Source organism: Ciconia boyciana, chromosome 3 (genome assembly GCF_034638445.1).
Source record: "Ciconia boyciana chromosome 3, ASM3463844v1, whole genome shotgun sequence".
Classification (NCBI taxonomy): Eukaryota; Metazoa; Chordata; class Aves; order Ciconiiformes; family Ciconiidae; genus Ciconia; species Ciconia boyciana.
In genome coordinates, this window is record NC_132936.1 from 102429136 (window position 1) to 102447286 (window position 18151).

Sequence of the window (18151 nt, forward strand, 5' to 3'; positions counted from 1 at the left end):
CGGCGGGGGCTGCGAGCCCGGGCTGGCACCGCGCTCGGGCCTCGCAAGGAAACGGAGGCGCTGGGAACCTGCGGCGGCGGCGGCGGGGCGCGTTGCAGACGTCCCGCCTGCCGAGAACACGCCGATCGGCGGCTTTCGGCGATGGCGAAGTCAACGTGACGTCTGACTGCAAGGGAAAGGCGCAACAGCCGACACGGAGCTCTAGGTGACGGCGTGCACCTTCGGGACGCTGTTGATTTTGAAGGCAATTCGGGCCAAATAATCCCCGCCTCCTCCCTCGGCATTGCCCCTCGCGGGCACCAGTACCCGCCCCCCTCCCGTCACGGAACGCCTCCGCCAAGCGCTGGCCGGCGGCGGGGCGAGGCCCGGCCCGTGCCCGGGGGACTCGCTCCCGCCCGCGGCCTCTCCTCCCAGCCGCCCCCCGGCCCCGCCTTCCCCCGACGAGGCTTAAACCAACTCCCGCCATCACCGGGAACCGCCGCGGGGCCTGCGGAGCCCGGACCCGCCCCGCCCCGCCGTACGGCAGCGCGACAGCGGCGCGCTACGAGCGTGCCGTAAAGCGTGGTGGGGCGCCCCGCGTGGGTAGGCGCCGGGGCCGGCATGGGGAAGCGGCGGGGCGGGCGGGCGCTGCTGCGCAGCCTGAGCAAGAAGCAGAAGAAGCACCTGAGGGAGTTCGGGGAGGAGCACCCTTTCTATGACAAGTGAGTGCCGGGGTGGCCGGGCTGGCTCCGAGCGGCCGCCCGCCCCGGGAGCCGCCGGGCGCAGCGTGCGGGAGTCCCCATCCCCTCGGCCGGCCGGGGCTTCCCCGCGGGGTGGGCTCGCCCGTGCTGGGCCGCTGCTTTCCCGCGGGGACTGCGCCGGGGGCGCTGGGCGGCCGTGGGAGCCGCGGGACCGGCTGCCCGGGGGCTGCAGGCCCGAATAGCCCGGCTCAGCCCCAGGCCGGCCGGGGCAGCGGCTGCTCCCTCGCGTACTTTGCCTGGGCTCCTGAGGGAAGGAGGGGGGCTGCATCTGCGTGTTGCACTGCCGCCCGTGGGCTTGAAATCTCGAAGGAAGCAGGGAAAGGCAGAAAATCTGGGCTGGGATTTGTTTGCAGTAAGTGTCGTAAAGTCTTCTGAGCGGCCCGGAGGCTGCCGTGAGGAGCGGGAAGGCGGAGGAGCGTGAGCTGGGTCCCCCAGTGTGGCACTGGGCGGCTCCCTGGAGTGGCGCTGGGTCCCCCAGTGTGGCACTGGGTCACCCCCTTGGCTTCCCAGGGCTCCAGCTTTCCCGCTGCTCGTTCCCTTGCCCCTGCCTGACCCCGCCGAGGCCGCGGCCCTGCAGCGCTGAAGATCTCGTGTGACGAGAACCGTGGCTTCCTCCGCAGCCTGCCCGCCTGTCAAAAAGGGGCCCGTACTTTTGGACCCCCAAAAGTAAACTTGCAAGGAATGAGCTGCTTAGTCCACATGCTGTGTGATTTGGCGCTGCTGTAAAGTGTAAGAAGCCTGTGAGGAAGACACTCGCAAGGTCGCCCGTTCAGTTTAACACTATGTGCCTTTAGTAGCAGGCAAATATAAGGCTATATAAGGTCTGTTATTTGTGCGTACCCTGGAACCCCCCCGGTGTGTGTCGCTTGGGATGGCAAGCAGAGCCCTGGCCTGCTGGGGAGCGGCGTCCTGTGTCTCGCCCTGCGCAGCGACGCTCCGTCCCCCTCAAGGCTCCGCATCTCTTTGAAAGAGATGAGGTCGGTTTAAGCCTGGCTTGTACAGTGTCTTGGTTGCAGAATTGCAGTCCCAACACTGGTTAGTTAATGCTGGTTTTCCTGTGTCTTTTCTCCACTGCATAGATGAATATTTAGTGCTAGAGGTAGGCTCTTGCTCTGGTTAACTTTGTTGTACGAACCACCCTTGTAGTTAGATTCCTTAGATTCTGTTTAACATCTCGTCTTCTGATTAAAGCCAGATTCTGCTTTAAAACGTTTCACTTGATCGGTTACAATGCTTGAGCACTTAGGCTTCACGTACGAAGTGTAGCATCGCCTGAGAGGGAAACCTCTCAGGGTAAGTGCTGAATCTGTTTTCTCAGGGAGAACTATGTGATGCTTTTGTTTTAAGCTTTTAACTTCTCTAAGACTTGTGTAACTCATCAGTTCCTTCTCCCCCTCATCTCTTTCGTCCTGTGTATAACATCATTGACAGAGTAAGATATTTCAGTGCTTTCTTTTCAGGGTTTCTGGAAGACCAGAAGCAACTCAAATCTGTGAACTGGTAATATATTTTTATTTCTTCCTTACTTTCATTTTTGTGTAGTTCAGTGAAGTGAAACACTTAGCATTTCACGTTACCGAGTTATTCAGGCTGATTAAGTTGTTCCCTTTAGAAAGCCTGCATTTAGGAAAAAAAAAAGAATGTGATTTTTGTGTGGCTCTGAATTGTTCTCTACAGTGACTGACTCAAAACTGTAATACCATGAGAGGGCAGAAGCAGCAGGAAATAACATAGCTCTTCTTGGGTTGTTTGCTTATTACTTAGTCATGTTGAAAAGTAAATCATGCTTTAACTTGTTTGAATAATGTTAATAAACTTAGTGTTGCACGAGTTAGGAGATGTTTTGCTCTCTGTTGAACCAAGAAATATATTAATGCTCATTCCTCTTCTTCAGATTGCTGGTGCTTTACTTTTCCTTCAGTCAGGATTTGTTAGCCTCCTTTATCATCAGATTAATAAAAGCCTTCAAAGTTTCAGTGTGGAAAAATTAATTATTCTGGTTCATTTTTTTCCTTTAGCATTTGTATATTAATATCATATTTACTAGTTTTTCCTCTTTGGGCTGAAAGGAGCTAAAAAAGAAGTAAATGGTGCTGTGCTCATACTCTTGGTTTCACTATAATTTTGGCTATAACCTGGCAACACTGCCGTTGGTTTGTGCGAGCCTGGGACAGAACTGGCTCCGAGTCTGGCTTGTTTGAAGCTTAGAGCTTTACAGCTGAGCCAAACCTGACCGACTCCCTGCTGGACTCTTGTCAACCGACAGCCATTTCACTTACCTTCTTGAAAGCCAGAAGCATTTTCAGGGTGCTCTGTCCCTTGTATGTGTGCCCTTCTACAATTTTTGCTCTGTGTGTGGCTTTCTTAGGAGAATCCAGTGCCAGTTCAGTAAACACCTTGTCTGTGGCCATCAAATGTCCTCACTTGTCTGAGACTGAAAGAACCAAAGTTTGTGATGCTCTAAGTCAAACCAGTGCAGAACGAGGAACTTCAGCCTAAGTCTACCAAGATGCTTTCAAAATCTAAATGGAGGTGTCCAGCATAACTATTTGCATAAAATGGTGATTTTTGGAAAATTCCATTGCATCTGCTTAAGGGTAGGGTGGGAGAGGGAAAACATAACATGAGAACTAGAGGTGAGGATATTTGCCTGCTGCCTGATAGAGTGTTACCATTGTTGCTGTTACACTCATGTTTTCCCTTCCAGTCTGAGAATTCTGATAAATCAAGTGCAGAAAGCGATTCAGAGACTGAAGTGGAACAGGTCTCTGTATATCATAAGCTCCTGGCTACCCTGAAGACCTCTCCTGAGTCTGAGAGTGAGGAAGAGGAAGATGAAAGTGAATCAGAAGAAGCTGGGGAAAGTGAGACAGAAATGGACAGCGAAGGGTCCCAGGAGACCAGAGAAGCAGATGGAGGTGAAGAAGATAAGAATGATGTACCAGACCAGGAAGAAGGTAGTTTGTCTTTTCCCATGCTTTGGTAAATGTTGTTTCAATTAGAAAGTTTGGCTAGGGTATGCTTTTAGCCAGGATCCTGATGTAGACTGGCTTGTTGGCCGAGTGCTCTTCTGGCTTGGAGGCTCTGTTGCTCCATTGCCTCTGCATGGGTGGGAGCAGCAGCTGCTGAAGGATCTAGCAGGGGAGAGGGTAGCTGTGCTCGTTTTCCGGCAGACAGCCTGCTGCTGCTTCCTCAGATGTTGTTTGTGCGGCAGCACAGAGGAAATCCACATGGAGCAGCATACCAGGGGTTCTCACCCACTCATGAGAGACGCAAGCTGTTCTCTCGCACAGCATCTGGCTTGGCTGCTGCCACCGAGAGGAGGGAAAGGTTTGCCTCATAGCAGAGGAAAGAATATGTAAATTGGAAGGAAACCTCCTCTCCCTTATGACGAGGCATCCTCATTCACGAAGTCTGCAAAGAATTTCTGGGAGAGAGGAGTCAACTTTTTATTATTTTCAGTTCTTTGGGGTCTTTGGAAGCTAAAACTTATATTCCCTGGGTAGGTCTTTAATTTTCTCAGGGGAAACATACATTGTATATTACGTAACATTTGGCATGCTAGCCAGAAGTCTTCTTTACTTAGAATACGAAGCCCGCTTTTATCATTTTGGATAGAATATTGAAAGAAAAAGAATTGGTAGCTCAAAAGGAGCAATCTAGCCAGCAAGAGGTAGCTACAGACAGGAACTTTTCCGGGAGAATATAACCCATTTCTCTCTCTAACAAGTTACAGCTACAGACACAGCAGAGCAGACGCTTGGTCAGGAGCAGGCCGATGGCGCAGATACCTCTTGTGACCCAAGCCATGGAGTAATTGAGGAGTTTACTGATGTGAAACATGAATCTGAATTTAGCTTGGAAACCAATTTCATGGAAGAGGAGAGTGGAGATTGTAATGCAGATAAGAGAGAGAGCAATTCTTCACAAGCCTTTTCAGAAGGTAAAACACAGTATGTTTGTGTTTGGTGATCTGCCTCTAGAGGAGTATCTGTAAACATGTATAAATTATCAAATGCCCTAATGATATGCTATATAGCTTCTGAGTTCTGCTGCTGTGTTATTCATTGTATTGCCTACGTGTGAGCCGGTTACGTAAGGGATGCTTAACACTAATGCAGACGAGTAGCTGAACCATTTGTTTTCTGTAGCCCCTGTGGATTTGTGCATAGTTTCTGCTATGACTGATAAAGCTTGAAATAGCAGGAACTAGAAAAGTGGATGGAGGGGGTTATCTTGTTCTGTTGCTTTAATAGTAGTTTAAAAAGCTAGTGTAATATGAAGGGCCCTGCAAGCCAGCACTCGACTGTGGAAGGTATTCTTAGCACAGACAGCACAGGAGATAATCACAAAGTGACCTGTCAGGGCATCCTTCACAACTCAGTGGAGTTAGAGGTGAGATTCTGGGAAGCTTGGGGCAGCCACAGTAATTTGGACAAATGCTCAGGGCTCTCTGAATTTTGGAGGTTATGCAGAGGAGTCTGTCTGCACCAGGATCAGGAAGGCGTGAGACATCAGTGGAGCATCTGTGTGGTATCTTTTAAGGGTGTAGCCCGGAATCTCAACACCACAGTGTGCTGATGGGTACAGTCTGAGCTTCAGTGTTGGAGTCGTCCCACCATGTGTAATACAAATAACTGTGTGCACGGATGTGTGATCGTTCAGTGATATGCCACACATTGGCACTTGCAGAGCTTCTATTCATATTTCATGCTCTGTGGTTTTAATATCAGATGGCATACTTTGAGAGAGAGAAATATGTTTGTAGCATCCCTAGTGATGCTGGCTTGTCATCTTGGAGCAGCAGCTGACATTAGATCTGGGAGGCAGCCTAGTTGATTAGATCTGGGAGGCAGCCTAGTTGATACATGAAATGTGTGGAAGCATCAAAGGGCCATGTGATAGAAAAAACAGCTCGTTCTTGTTACCATGAGAATATTACTTAGGCTGTTGGCATTGCATTTTAATGAGAAATGTAGCTCTCCAACTGCATGTTAAGTATCCTAACAGCTTTGTTCAACCTATAAATGATGCACTACTTTTCAGTGGGTTCCTGTAGCTTGGAAGTGGCTTTCTAATCTATTACAGAAAATGAGCCACCTAAGACAGCAGAAAGGGGATGGATTTTGACTCTGGTGCTGGGGTCACTAGAATTCCTCAAAACGCTTCACATTATTCCCTCTACTTTATCAGATAAATGCTGGAATCAGTAGAACTCACCTGAAGAGAGAATCTGTATTACAGTTAAACGATATGCTGTTCATTTGCGTTGCTGGGAAGATACTCTCAACAGTGTCATAATTAGGAAATGTCTTGACTTTTGCCTGGATAACTTGTACGTGGGCTAGATATCCTTTGGCAAGCACTAGTGTTCTCTAATTAGTTTTCTTTATGCAGTGAGCGCTGCTGTGCTGCAAACAGTGTACAGAGCTTGGTTTTCAAAATAAGCTTTGCATGTGACTTGTGCGTGCCAGTGTCTTTGAATATAATATGTTTTTACAGTTCCTTGCCTCTCCTTTCCTTTCCCAAAAGAAATGCTGATAAAAGTCTGATAAATCAGACTTTTGCTCACTTCAGGCAATTTTTGCCTCCCTTCCCCAAAACCCGCCTAGTCTTTCTCTGCTTCATCGCAAACTGTATTCATATCACTGGCCAAAGATGCAAAGCCCTGGGCAGAACTCTTTGTAAATTAGGAAGAGCAGTAAGTTCACTTGGGTCTTTACTACTGACAGCCTGTTTCACCTGCAAGGGATGGACATGTCAGAGCTTAAGGCAGAGAATTGCCACAGTGTTTTCTACTACATATTGCTTTCCTGTCCAACATTTGTTTTGTGATTGAAAGTTCTAGTACTTCCATAAGTGCTTCTTTTTCTTTTTTTAAAGCAATCTGTCAAATCTGTTCTCTCTGTTCTTGTAGAGGGAATTTGACATCTTTTCTCTCATCTCCAAGTGCTTTGAAATAACTAGTTTTAACTGTGGTGTTGGCCAGCATGGAAACTGTCAGTGTCATTTGCAAATCCATTCTGAAACTTGATTCCAGTATTAGCTACAATAGTTCTCAGGATTTTTTGTTGTTGTTGTTATAAATAGACCCATTTAAACAGCACATGGACAAAGAACTTGAAGAAAAAGAAGTAGAAAAAATGTCTACGCTTCCTAAAACTTCAAGTCAAAGCAAGGTAACAGTGTTCTGTAGCCATTCAGAGTTCCTAAAGATGTCTGGATTAAAATAACACTTTTTTTTATACAAGTGAAGTAGATTCATAATTGTTATTATTAGCTGATGGCACTGGAATTGTCAAGATTTTGTCACTGTGTTGTTGTTGAAGTGTTTTCTTCTTCACTTAGTGCTGAGCGAGAGTTGAAATCTAAAGTCCACTGTTAAGTAGGTGTATGGCGACACATTTGAAAAACATAGCTTTAGAGTTTGATCTGTAGTCCCAAAACCACAGGCTTAGTACTCTTGACACCAGGTAGAAACAGGACTGGTTTCTGAGTGGTAACAGCACAACGCCAGGGATGTGCTCTGCAACTGAACTTGTGAGGTGACCATGCACGGTCTTAAATACTTGTGATGCACTTTCATGTTCTTGCTTGAAGGTGGCCGTATCTCTGTGCACACTTACAAGCTGGTAAAGGGAAATTTAATACTTATATTGTTAATACTGGAAATAATAGATGAATTACAGTACCAGAAAACCATCTCATTGCTTGAGAGAGAATATTGGTTTTCAAAATATTCATTTTTAGACAAACCTTTGCATCCCAACTTTTTCACATCTGATTTTGTTTTGGAGGGTTGCCTTGCATTCTGGTCAGCCATATGCTGGGTGACATTCATTGGAAGATATCCAATGGTTAGTCAGTCAGAGAGAAAGCTGTGATTTTTAAATTTTATTTTTTCTTTTTCGGAATATGGTGGCCAAAAATACCAGTGCCACCTGAAGCAATGCATGATATATCTTTGCTTAACTTGGTGTAGCTACTTTTATGGAGATAGATAGGGACAACGTGCACAGCAGAAGGCTTAAAGTTTAGAGTTTTCCCCAACTACACTGATAGCTTTTGCCCTCGAAATCAGACAGACTCCCAACAAGACTGCATTTAGCAACTGGTTCATAAATTCTGGGTTTAGTCCCTAATGGGGTTTTGTTTTCATCTTTAAACAAAGTATGTACCTCAATGCGGCTGATCTATAAGCGTAGTCAGATTCCAGGGTTCTCATCTGGTCCCTGGTTTGTGCCACTGATTTGCTGGATGGGTTAGGCAGAAATTACATCCTTCCTCTTCCTCAGTTTTCTCATCTGTAAAATGAGGACAGTTATAGACACATCACTGCAAAATACACTCGGGTCTACTGAGCTCAAGTTTATTGTTATTTACCCTGGTAGACTCTAAGGTAGAGAGATTGCATATTGGGAAAAAAAAAAAGGTTTCAACTTGTATTATGAAAAGGTATTTCTCAAATTTCATGAACTTGATTAAACTGCCAGCTATGGTGATGTGCTTTTAAGTGTACTAAGCTTGGTACATATGACTTGTCTTTGTTTTGTTTTGGTTTGGTTTTTTTTTTTCCAGTGGCCAAGGCTGGGCCAACTAACTTTTTCTTCCACTTTGGAGAAACATAAAACTTTGAAAGCAGACAAAGAAGTTGATGTGAAACAGCTTTATCTTCACAAGCCTTTAGAATCCACTTGGCCAAAAGTGAATAAACAATTTCTGTCCTCACTGAACAAACAAAGCGATCCCTCTTTTACCCCATTACAAAGAGAGCTCTTCTGTATCATGAATACATACCGGGACTTGTTCTATCCAGAAAGAAATGCTTTAACAAATGGAGAAGAAATCCGGCATGCTTACTGCTTGCATGCCTTGAACCATGTTCTGAAGGCAAATGCCCAGGTGCTCAGCAACAATGCCAAACGAAGAGACCAAAAGCCAGGGACTGACAATGATGACTACAGGGATCAGGGGCTCACTCGACCTAAGGTAAGATAGCTTCATCAATGCGATTCCTCCATCCCCACCCAGGCTGTATAAACGTCCTGGTAGATTATCCAGAAGTATTTCTGTTGCTGCTTTCTCAGGTGACATGTTCCTGGGCGTGTGCCTTTCCACATCCATTTATTGTGCCTGGAAGTTGTCTGTCATGGCCAGGGCAAATACCCTGCAAGAAGCAGCGAGCACAGGGTTGTCAGTCAGCCTGTTTCTGTGCTGGGCCATGAGTTTGACTTCTCTTTTTCTTTGTCCCCCTATCACTACAGACTGACATGTCACCTTTTCCTGCTTCCATTTCTAAATCTACCAGTACAGAAAGGTGCCTCCACGTTGATCTTCAGTGTTAGTGCAGGGAGTGTAGGCTGTCACCCAATGTGGGATGTCCCAGAAATTTTTTTTTTGTCCTTAGGCACTTGTAAAGACTTGCCTGCATGGAATGATCTTTCTGTACCTGCGAGACCTCAGGGAATCCCAGTCCCATTGTCAAGGCCACCTGTCATAGTTGGTGGAGTGGGCCTCAAACCAGGGCTCCCTGGATTCACAGCATCCTCAAGTTGATAACCAGGTGGATTCAACTAGGGCTAGCCTGTCACTGGTGGTGCCAGCTACCTGTTGAACAGTTTCAAAGTTGGGTTTCAGTGTTTGCAGCACAGCTGGCAAACGCCTCTGGTTTCTGTGTTGACTCCCCAGTTAGATATCTGTATTTCAGAGTGCTGTGCAGAGGCTGTTGCCACCCATCCAGGAGCCAGCCGTTGACCCTGTCTGTGTATTGTGGGAGCTCTTGCTTGCTTGGGGGGTAGGGAGAACAGGAGAATGTGCTTAGTTTTCAATTCCTCTGTAATGGTACCCTGGGTATGAGATGGGGAACCAAACTGAGCTGCTGGCCAGTACCTGTTCATGAACACACTGTGTCCCAGCACATCCTCCCTCCTTGCTGCATGTCAGAATTGTTTTGTTTTGATTGTTGGGATGCCCCATGGGGGCAGATCTAAGTCAAAAAACTACTTAACATACAGTTAACTGTGAGTGTTCATATTTTATGGGTTATTCTGTTGTAACCGTTGATCTATGCAGGTACTGATGATAGTGCCGTTCAGGGAATGTGCTTTGCGAATTGTGCATATTTTCATCAGTCTTCTTGAAGTGAATGAAAAAAAAAAAATAGATGTAAGTAATAAAAAGCGCTTCAAAGGGGAGTTTGGCTCTGACCCAGAAGAGAAGCCCCCCAACCTGAAAAGACCTGAAGATTATGAAGCCGTCTTTGCTGGCAACATTGATGACCACTTCAGAATTGGTAATGACCTACTGAACAGATGATTTTTAGCTTGTAAAGAACTGAGAAGTAATAAGTTCTTCCTAATGTCTAGGAGCTGTCAGGGCTGGAAGTTCTGGTGAGACTTTAGGCTCTGTGGTATTCATGCTAGTTTTGCACTGGCAACTTGGATTTTTCTGAAAATCTTTCTTGCCTTGCCAGAACTTAAAAAGGAAGAGAAAATAAAAAAGTAATGATTTTTCACATCAAGTTCAGAATCACTTAAAATGCAATGATTGCTTTATTGTAGCAGGACTGCCCACACCTCATTTTAAAGAGGATAGCCTTGATTATGCTGCAAAGTCTTTCACGTTATTAAAAAAAAAATGGTTTGGGTTTAATCAGCCTATTCACAATGTCTCTTGTAATCAGTAATGGTTGGAATAAAATTAAAGCTCAGTACTGAGCAAAGCAGCTTTCTACTGTGCTGCCCATGGTTTTCCTGAAAGCAAGGGGGAAGCCAGCAAGTAGGACTGTTGGACAAGCAGCAAATTTGAGACTATTTCATAATATTGTAATCTCATGCTGTTTTAGTAACTCAGTATGCAGAGAATTAGCTAGTGGCTTGGTTCCTGGAGCTGCCATGATGAGTAGGCAGTTTTTCTAACTTAACTTGACAGATCAGAGGCTTTTGAAATTATTGCCCCTTGAAAGATAAATTGGCATCCCAAGAGATTTAATGATACAGTGGAAGATGCAAGCAGGTCCCACTCAGTCTTTCTTCTTTCCCCAGTGAATATCTCTCTGGCTGAGAGCATCTTACTTTCAGTAGCATAATAATTTTCCTTTCAGTCCTCTCCCATACCACAGTCTGCTTGATCCACTCACTAGGTGTGAGGAAACGCTTGAAGAAGCTTTCAGTGCTGTTACTTGCAGAAGCAAATCATAGAAGCAGAATAATTATTCTTTCTTACTGTGCCTCACACCCTGTTACTTCTGCACAAAGATCTCATTTAAAGCACATTGGTTATGCCTTACTAAAACCACCCTTTCACGTTTTTAAACAGGAAAAGACTTGATGTTGTTAAACTGTGTATGTGCTGTGAGAAGTGATATCTTCTTCCTGGAAATTCAACCAGTAGTGCCTTTCCTTTTTTTATTATTGGGTTAAAATAGATAGTGGGAGGGGTCCCTATTGCTGTCTGTGTGAAATTCTTGCAAGTGCCTTCAGCTGTGCCCGTGACAGCTGGATTCACACAGAGAGGGAGAAAAGTTGAAGACAGCTTTGTTGGGCAGACTGTAGTGGGTGGTTTGAATATGGTTCAGACTACCTGGATTTTTAAGATCAGAAAACTGTGGGTCCTAGCAGTGTTGCCATGTAGTTAAGACACAGGTAACAAAGTCCTTTGATTCCTTCCTTTTTCTTTCTTTAACATGAGAGGTGAGGCATGAGCTAGTTGGGCGTGTACAGCGCAACATGCGGTGTGAGAAGCAGTGCCAGGGAAGGTGCAAGACTGGTGATGCTTTCAGTCGTCATCACACAAAGAACCTTTTCCTTTGCATTTTAGTAGCAACTCTTGTGGCCTTGTGAATAAAGGCAGCTCATAGTCAAGAGGTCCACACTGAATCTTTCATGACAGATTAAGGTAACATTTACTATAGTACCTAATGGCAGAGACCAATATCTAGGATTTAGGGAGAAGGGAATAGTTCATAATTTCTGCCTTTTTTTTTTTTCCCCCCTCAAGTTCTTCGGCCCCCTTACCCCCCTTTTTAGCAGAAAATCACAAAAATATATGTTTCCGTTAAAAAATGTTGTCCAGGCTATGAAGAATCTGGAAAAAAGTACTCCTGAAAGAGTTTGCCGAACTTCATGAAAATCTGCCAAATGCTTGTCAGATGGGGGTGGGGTGGGTAAGCACTTTTCAGGGAAAGAAGAGTTTCAGACAGATTGGTTTTGTCCAGCTATAATCATTAGTATGTGTTAAGGGAGAGGAAGTGTAGGGCGGTACTATTACAGAACCTGCTGGAAGAAAATGGTTGATAATCGACCTTAACTAAGAAATTGCTGTTGGTTGTTGTTGGACAGGGGTTGCGATTCTTCAAAAGAGTATGAGACTATATGCGCCATTTTACTCGTCGGATATCATCATTGCCTCTCCCCTGGGTATGAGGACTATTATTGGCGCAGAGGGGGAGAAGAAGAGAGATTTTGATTTTCTGTCATCAGTAGAAATTCTCGTAATTGATCAAGCGGATATTTACCTGATGCAGAATTGGGAACATGTTCTGGTGCGTTTTCCGTATGTATTCATTTTTGTGTTATACTGTGTCTTGTTAGTCTGATATAACTTCGTTTTGGCAGTGAACAGTATTGCTATTTTTTTTACTGGCTTGATTCCAAACATGTATGCTTGTTCCTTTTTCTCCCTCCACCCTGATATTTTCCTTATACTAAGAATATTCTTTCTACAGATTTTGGTAGTATTCAGCACCTGTTCTCTATAAATCTCAGTATTTGGTGCTTTAGTGGCATATTTGCTCAGAGTTTTTTGGACAGTTTTAATCATTTTGCAGGCTGAGATAATGATGATGCCTTTAATCACATCTGGGGTAAAATATGCCAGCTGACTGCCCAGTGTCTCAGTCGGATTGCGGCCGTGTGAGGAATCTGTACAACCTAATTCAGGTTCCTCCAGACGGCAATAGGAGCTGGTGCTTGTCTCCACTGACTGTAGACATACTAAGCATTAGTCATGTCCGAAGTTCAACAGTATGAAGATTTTCCTGTACGGGTAATGAAAATACTGCTCTGGGATTGTGGCTAGTACGCAGTAGTACCCATGCTTTTTGGCTTTTGGTTAATAAAAGTTTTTCAAGGTTGAAAGGTTGGTGGTTTTTCCGCATAGAAACACCTTTGAGGTACCTGGGCCGTGCATTTTGACAGCATGATGTTACTGTACATTTTGAATGAGCCCAGAATGTGTCTTGTTTCCTGGAGAGTCACAGGAAAGGCACTTCAGCCTACACAATATTCAAGGAATGAGTCCTGGATTCTGTTTCCTGTTTTTTCCCTTGGGTGCGACTGCCTGCCATGTGGCAGCAGCGATGCCAGTCCTAGGCATCACTCAATGAGGCCAAAATGAAGTGAATTTCTTCACTTGCACCCAAACACTCCCTGAATGCCATGGGAAACTGCACTTGGGCTTGTTTTAGCTCAGAAACCTTGGGCCTATTGACTTTAATACAAACAAACAAATCCATTATACTTGCCCCCTGGGAGAAGGTTGGAAGCAAATGTTACTGTTAGTGATGACTAAAGAGATGGTAGCTTTCAGTTCTGTGGCAGGAAATCAAGTAAATTACTCTTACTGTGGTCAATAAATTCCAGACAGTCGTGTCTTGGGAGATCACTGCTGTTCTATATTCTGTGCTGTCTCGCTCGTCCCTGCCCACTTCCTCGCTGCAGTTAAGGCTCTTGCAGTCTGGGTGCAGGGATGTCGGTCAGTAGCGATGTGTTTCCATTTCTCTGTGTAGCACCTGATGAAGCACATTAACCTGCTGCCTCTGGATTCTCATGGGGTAGACTTTTCCCGAGTGCGAATGCTGAATCTCAATAACTGGTCCAAGTACTACCGCCAGACGCTGCTGTTCAGCGCTCTTCAGGATCCCCAGATTAACTCTGTCTTCAACAAACACTGCTTCAATTATATGGGGCAGGTGAGTTCACAGATGAGCTGAAAGCCATCTTTTAATGCTGGCGTAAGGGAGGGGGAGAGGAACGGAAAACCCAACACGTGGAAAAACTCCATAACTCAGTTGCAGAACGACTGTCTGTGCGCCAGTCATTTCCATTACCCAAGTATTTCAGTCTGAATCTCCGTGACGCTGCATGACAATTTCTAATGGTGTCCCAAAGGCATGAAGAACTGCTCTTCTTGCAGCGATACTTATTTGATCCTTTTCTTTTATGGATAGCTGTTTCATGTCAGAAATCGGATTTTGTTTTTTCTTAATTTGACACACACAAGTTATCTTGTTTTATTTATTTTGTTGTTAAATGGAAGGTTTGCCTGCTTCCTTTTTTTTTTTCCCCTCCTACTGTATAAGAAGCACAAACTTCTATTACTCTGAAAGAAACAGGAAAAGTAAAAACCTTAGTTAACTATCTCAAATATATGGAAGTCAGAGCATGAGCAGTGGTCATGTATATTTAACAGATCTGGTGTGTGTGTATATGTGAATGTAGTTTTGTATTGGAGCTTTCTTAAAAACAGCCTTGTGCACTGCTTGCAGACGTGAGTTACGAGCAGAAAGCTGGCTGGAGTGTGGCTGCCTTTAAACGCTGCTTCCCTAAACGTCCTACTTCCTTCTCACAGGTGGCCGTCCGCAATGTACCGCTCAGTGGCTCCATTAGCCACGTTGTGGTCCAGCTTCCTCATGTCTTTCGGAGGCTAGAAGCTGAAAATTTAACTTCTGTAATAGATACAAGGTACTCTGTTCCAGACTATTTTGCTATGCCCTAATGACTGCAATTTCAGATGTAGTTGAGCATACTCCTTTCCTGCAGAGCACAACGTGATTTCACCACAGAAGTACGCCTTCGTTAGTCTTCAGATGCAGGCTAGGCTCTGCACAGGTGGAGGGGAATACTGACCTTCTCCTTGCCAAAGGCACTGGAGAGTAAAGTCTGGGAAAGGAACACCCGTCTCTATGATAACTGTGTAGGACTGATAAAGCTTTTGCCTTTTATCTTCTACACGTGTAGAAATCCTATGAAGTTAAAGAAGGAAAAACATAGTCAAAATCTTCTGTAGTCTCTTGTGTCTGATGATATTCCTGTTTGAGGTCATATCAGTATTGGAAAGCTAAATGTTAACTCTGGTTAAAACATATTTGTTTTCTTAACTCAGGTTCCAGTTTTTCATCGACAAAGTTTTGCCCGAGTACCGCGATGCCATCATGTCACATACGCTCATTTATGTTCCATCATATTTTGACTACGTGCGTCTTCGAAATTACTTCAAGAAAGAGGATCTGAATTTTACTCACATTTGTGAATACACTAAAAAGGCTGGCGTCTGCAGAGCAAGACGGTTCTTTCTCAAGGGAGAGAAGCAGTTTTTATTGTTCACTGAGCGCTTCCACTTTTACAAAAGGTGAATTGTGGACCGAGTTTTCCTTTGAGTTGCATGTGTGCTGTTTTGGAAGTAGAGTCTGACCTTAGTCGTAGATGGGCTATATTGCTTTTTGAACCTGTTAGATCTCTCTGAGGACTTCTTTGACTGAAGTAAGAACTTTTCAGTTTGCTTTAAAATTTTTGCATGTTGTCAGCATCCCTTGCGGGGAGACTAATACTCTGTTATGCGCAGGGCTTTATTCAGGAAGGTGAGTGCTGCCAAGTTCCACTGATGTCAGTACAGGATGATATAGCCTGCAAAATGGGATTCATTTTGCCTTTTATTTGTGTTCATCTGTGCCACAATAATTACATAAAATTCTGGAAGAGGATCTGTAATTGGTTCAATAATGCAATACAGCAGGCTGAGGCCACCTGGAAAATTTGCTACATCCTGACTGGAGCTGTTTAGAAGTTCCTAATGGAACAGTTTTTTCTATTGGCAGAAGATGTTTTGGCAGCTATGAAAAGTTTCATGAGCCTCAGTCTGATCAAGCTTCACTGTCTTAAAATCCAAGCCAAAGAGGCTGAATACTGCAGAATTTGGTGGTGGTCTGTACATCAGAGGAAGTCACAGTGCCTGGCAGTGTTAGACCCACCCTCCCCCTGCCCTTAAGTCTGCATCTGTGTTAAGTTTAGCCTTCATGACACAGTGTTTGCAGAGTTGAGCTACAACCAATGTGCATTGAAATTGGTGGAAATTGGAAGAACTGAGATAGGATTGATGTTTTAATGTTCACACTTTGTAAAAATTGGCAACAAAGTTACTTTTTTCTTTGTCTTTTTTCCTACTACAGGTATACTATAAAAGGTATTAGGAACCTCATTTTCTATGAGTTACCAACCTACTCCCACTTCTACAGTGAGATTTGTAATATGATGAAGGCCACAGACAATGGAGTGGATGCTACTTGGACCTGTACTGTGCTCTACTCCAAGTATGATGCTCAGAGATTAGCTGCAGTGGTTGGCATAGATCGCACAGCTCAAATGCTACAGTCCAAGAAAAATGTGCACCTCTTTGTTACAGGAGAAAATGAATAAGTGATATTGCAGACTGGACGACTGGAAGGACCTGGATTTTACTCCTAATGCACTTTTTGATATTGCTTTTTGAAAAAGTATTAAACCTTTTACTCCCTTTTACTAAATATTCTGTTGAAATTGTTTATATAGTATTAAATTTTGTATTTCAGTACTCTGTCCAACAAGAAATGAAGGATGTCATTTAAGAAAGCAGGGCTTGGGGGTTTCTTCTCTATAGAAACAAAATCAATCCAGAACTATTCTTCCTGTATATCGGACTACTCACTGGTCAGTAAAGATTGATGCTATGATAAATAACTTCTGATTGGATTGCTTCACTTCATTTTCAGGTGTAGCAAACTCACCTTCTTTTATCAAAGGCAACTTCTTCCTTTAATCTAGGGGAAGAAATATGCCCAAGTATTTAATGCAATCACTATTCTGTAAGCCTATGTAAGGGAGGTGCAGGCAAAGCCTCTTCAACGCAAGCGTGTTGTTAAATGGGAGTTGAACTTGCTTCAACTTGACAGTTGTGAGAATCCGTGAATGTGCTGGGGTGGAAGCTATGGTTTTGCATTTTTTCCTGAGTGACCTAAATATCTCCTCCTCCCACTTACAACAGCCCCTCTGGCCAGTCGGTTTTACCAGGGGTAAGTTTTTTTCCAAAGGAAAACAGATTTGAACTTGGCAGGCAGAGGAGCCTAGGCCTGCTTAGCCCCATGATCGCCAAAGCAGTGTCGTGGAGCACAAAACCGGGTGGTGCAGTTGTCAATACCTGTGGTCTCGTATCTCACATCATGGGTGGGGTTTTGTTTGTTTTTTCTTTCCTCTTAGTGGTTGCTTATGGACAGCATGGAAGCATCATGATGCTGCCTCTTCTTTTCTTCTCCTTCCAGGAAGCTAAGCCTAATTTAAAAGGAGCTAAAAGTAGAGAGATCGGTTTTGTAAGCATGTGCTAGGACTGCGGGAAGACTGTTCTGTGGAGGGGCAGGTGAGCCCAAATGCAGGAAGGAAACATCCATCCTGTGATAAGCTTTGAGGGAATTCTTGTCTGGGAGGCTTAAGTAAATACACCAAAGTGAAACAAACTCCTTGAGTAAATGCACAGGCACGTAATTTTAGCCAATTTTTTATCATATCCTTCATTCCTGTATTTCTCAGAGGCTGTGAACTCAGGTAGTAATTGAAGTCCGGAAATCATTTAGTAGACATGCAAATCCATTCCGTTTCTTCCTTTGCATTTTAAGTAATGATTTCTGTTAATTTTGTGTAACTCTGCCGTAGCACACAAGAATTAAGAGCCAGCCACAGCAAAGTTCTCCTTGTGAACATCTGTCTGCTGTACAGCAGAGACAGCAGTAGTGGCAAACAAGGATTTTTTCTTATATGGCCTAGAGTCGATGTGGGAGAATTGTGGCTGTGCATATGAAAACAAGCACGCAAAATAGGATTAAGGAATCTTCTTTCTACAGCGGGTGTACTTAGCAGAGATGAATAGCTGACCTCGGAGGAAGCTAAAGTGGGATAGCTACTTAGGGAGATAACAGTAGCTGCACTGCATCATGTTTAAAGAAGCAGCAAGAGTTTTTTGCCAGAGCCTTAACTATGCAAGGATTTTTCTGCCCCCACTGAAGTTAATAGCAAAGTGTCTTGATGGGAGTAGGGCCAAATTGTAGTCTGAGATCCTCATTGCTTACGCATCAACTAGCTGGGTTTGTTCCTAAGACAAGCATACTTTGAAATTTGAAATTTATATACCAGTTACATTTTTAATGTTGATTACTAATTATAACTCACTGATTTCCAAAGTAGAGTGTAAATGCCTCTTCACTGCCTTCATTTAGTGCTCTGAGTTGCAGGCACAAAGTTAGTTGCCCTTAGAGAGCTCATGCATGAGATTTTTCTGCCCTGGCAAAATCTGACTTGCTTTAGTAGGGAGCTTCATAAGCCAACACT

At 44.3% G+C, this 18151-nt stretch overlaps 1 protein-coding gene across 2 annotated transcripts; it reads left to right on the plus strand.

Annotated features, from left to right (window-relative positions):
* Window positions 1–309: 309 nt before the first annotated feature.
* Window positions 310–16507, plus strand: UTP25 (UTP25 small subunit processome component). Of its 2 annotated transcripts, none has more exons than XM_072856843.1 (12): window positions 310–701; window positions 2201–2240; window positions 3448–3697; window positions 4471–4683; window positions 6831–6919; window positions 8319–8729; window positions 9813–10032; window positions 12080–12282; window positions 13528–13710; window positions 14370–14482; window positions 14904–15149; window positions 15967–16507. In XM_072856843.1, the coding sequence occupies exons 1-12, from the start codon at window positions 601–603 to the stop codon at window positions 16211–16213; spliced, it is 2316 nt and encodes a 771-aa protein (XP_072712944.1). In that variant the 5' UTR covers window positions 310–600; the 3' UTR covers window positions 16214–16507. The 2 variants fall into 2 exon arrangements, with proteins under 2 accessions (XP_072712944.1, XP_072712945.1); XM_072856844.1 differs by having other exon boundaries at window positions 4477–4683.
* Window positions 16508–18151: the final 1644 nt, after the last annotated feature.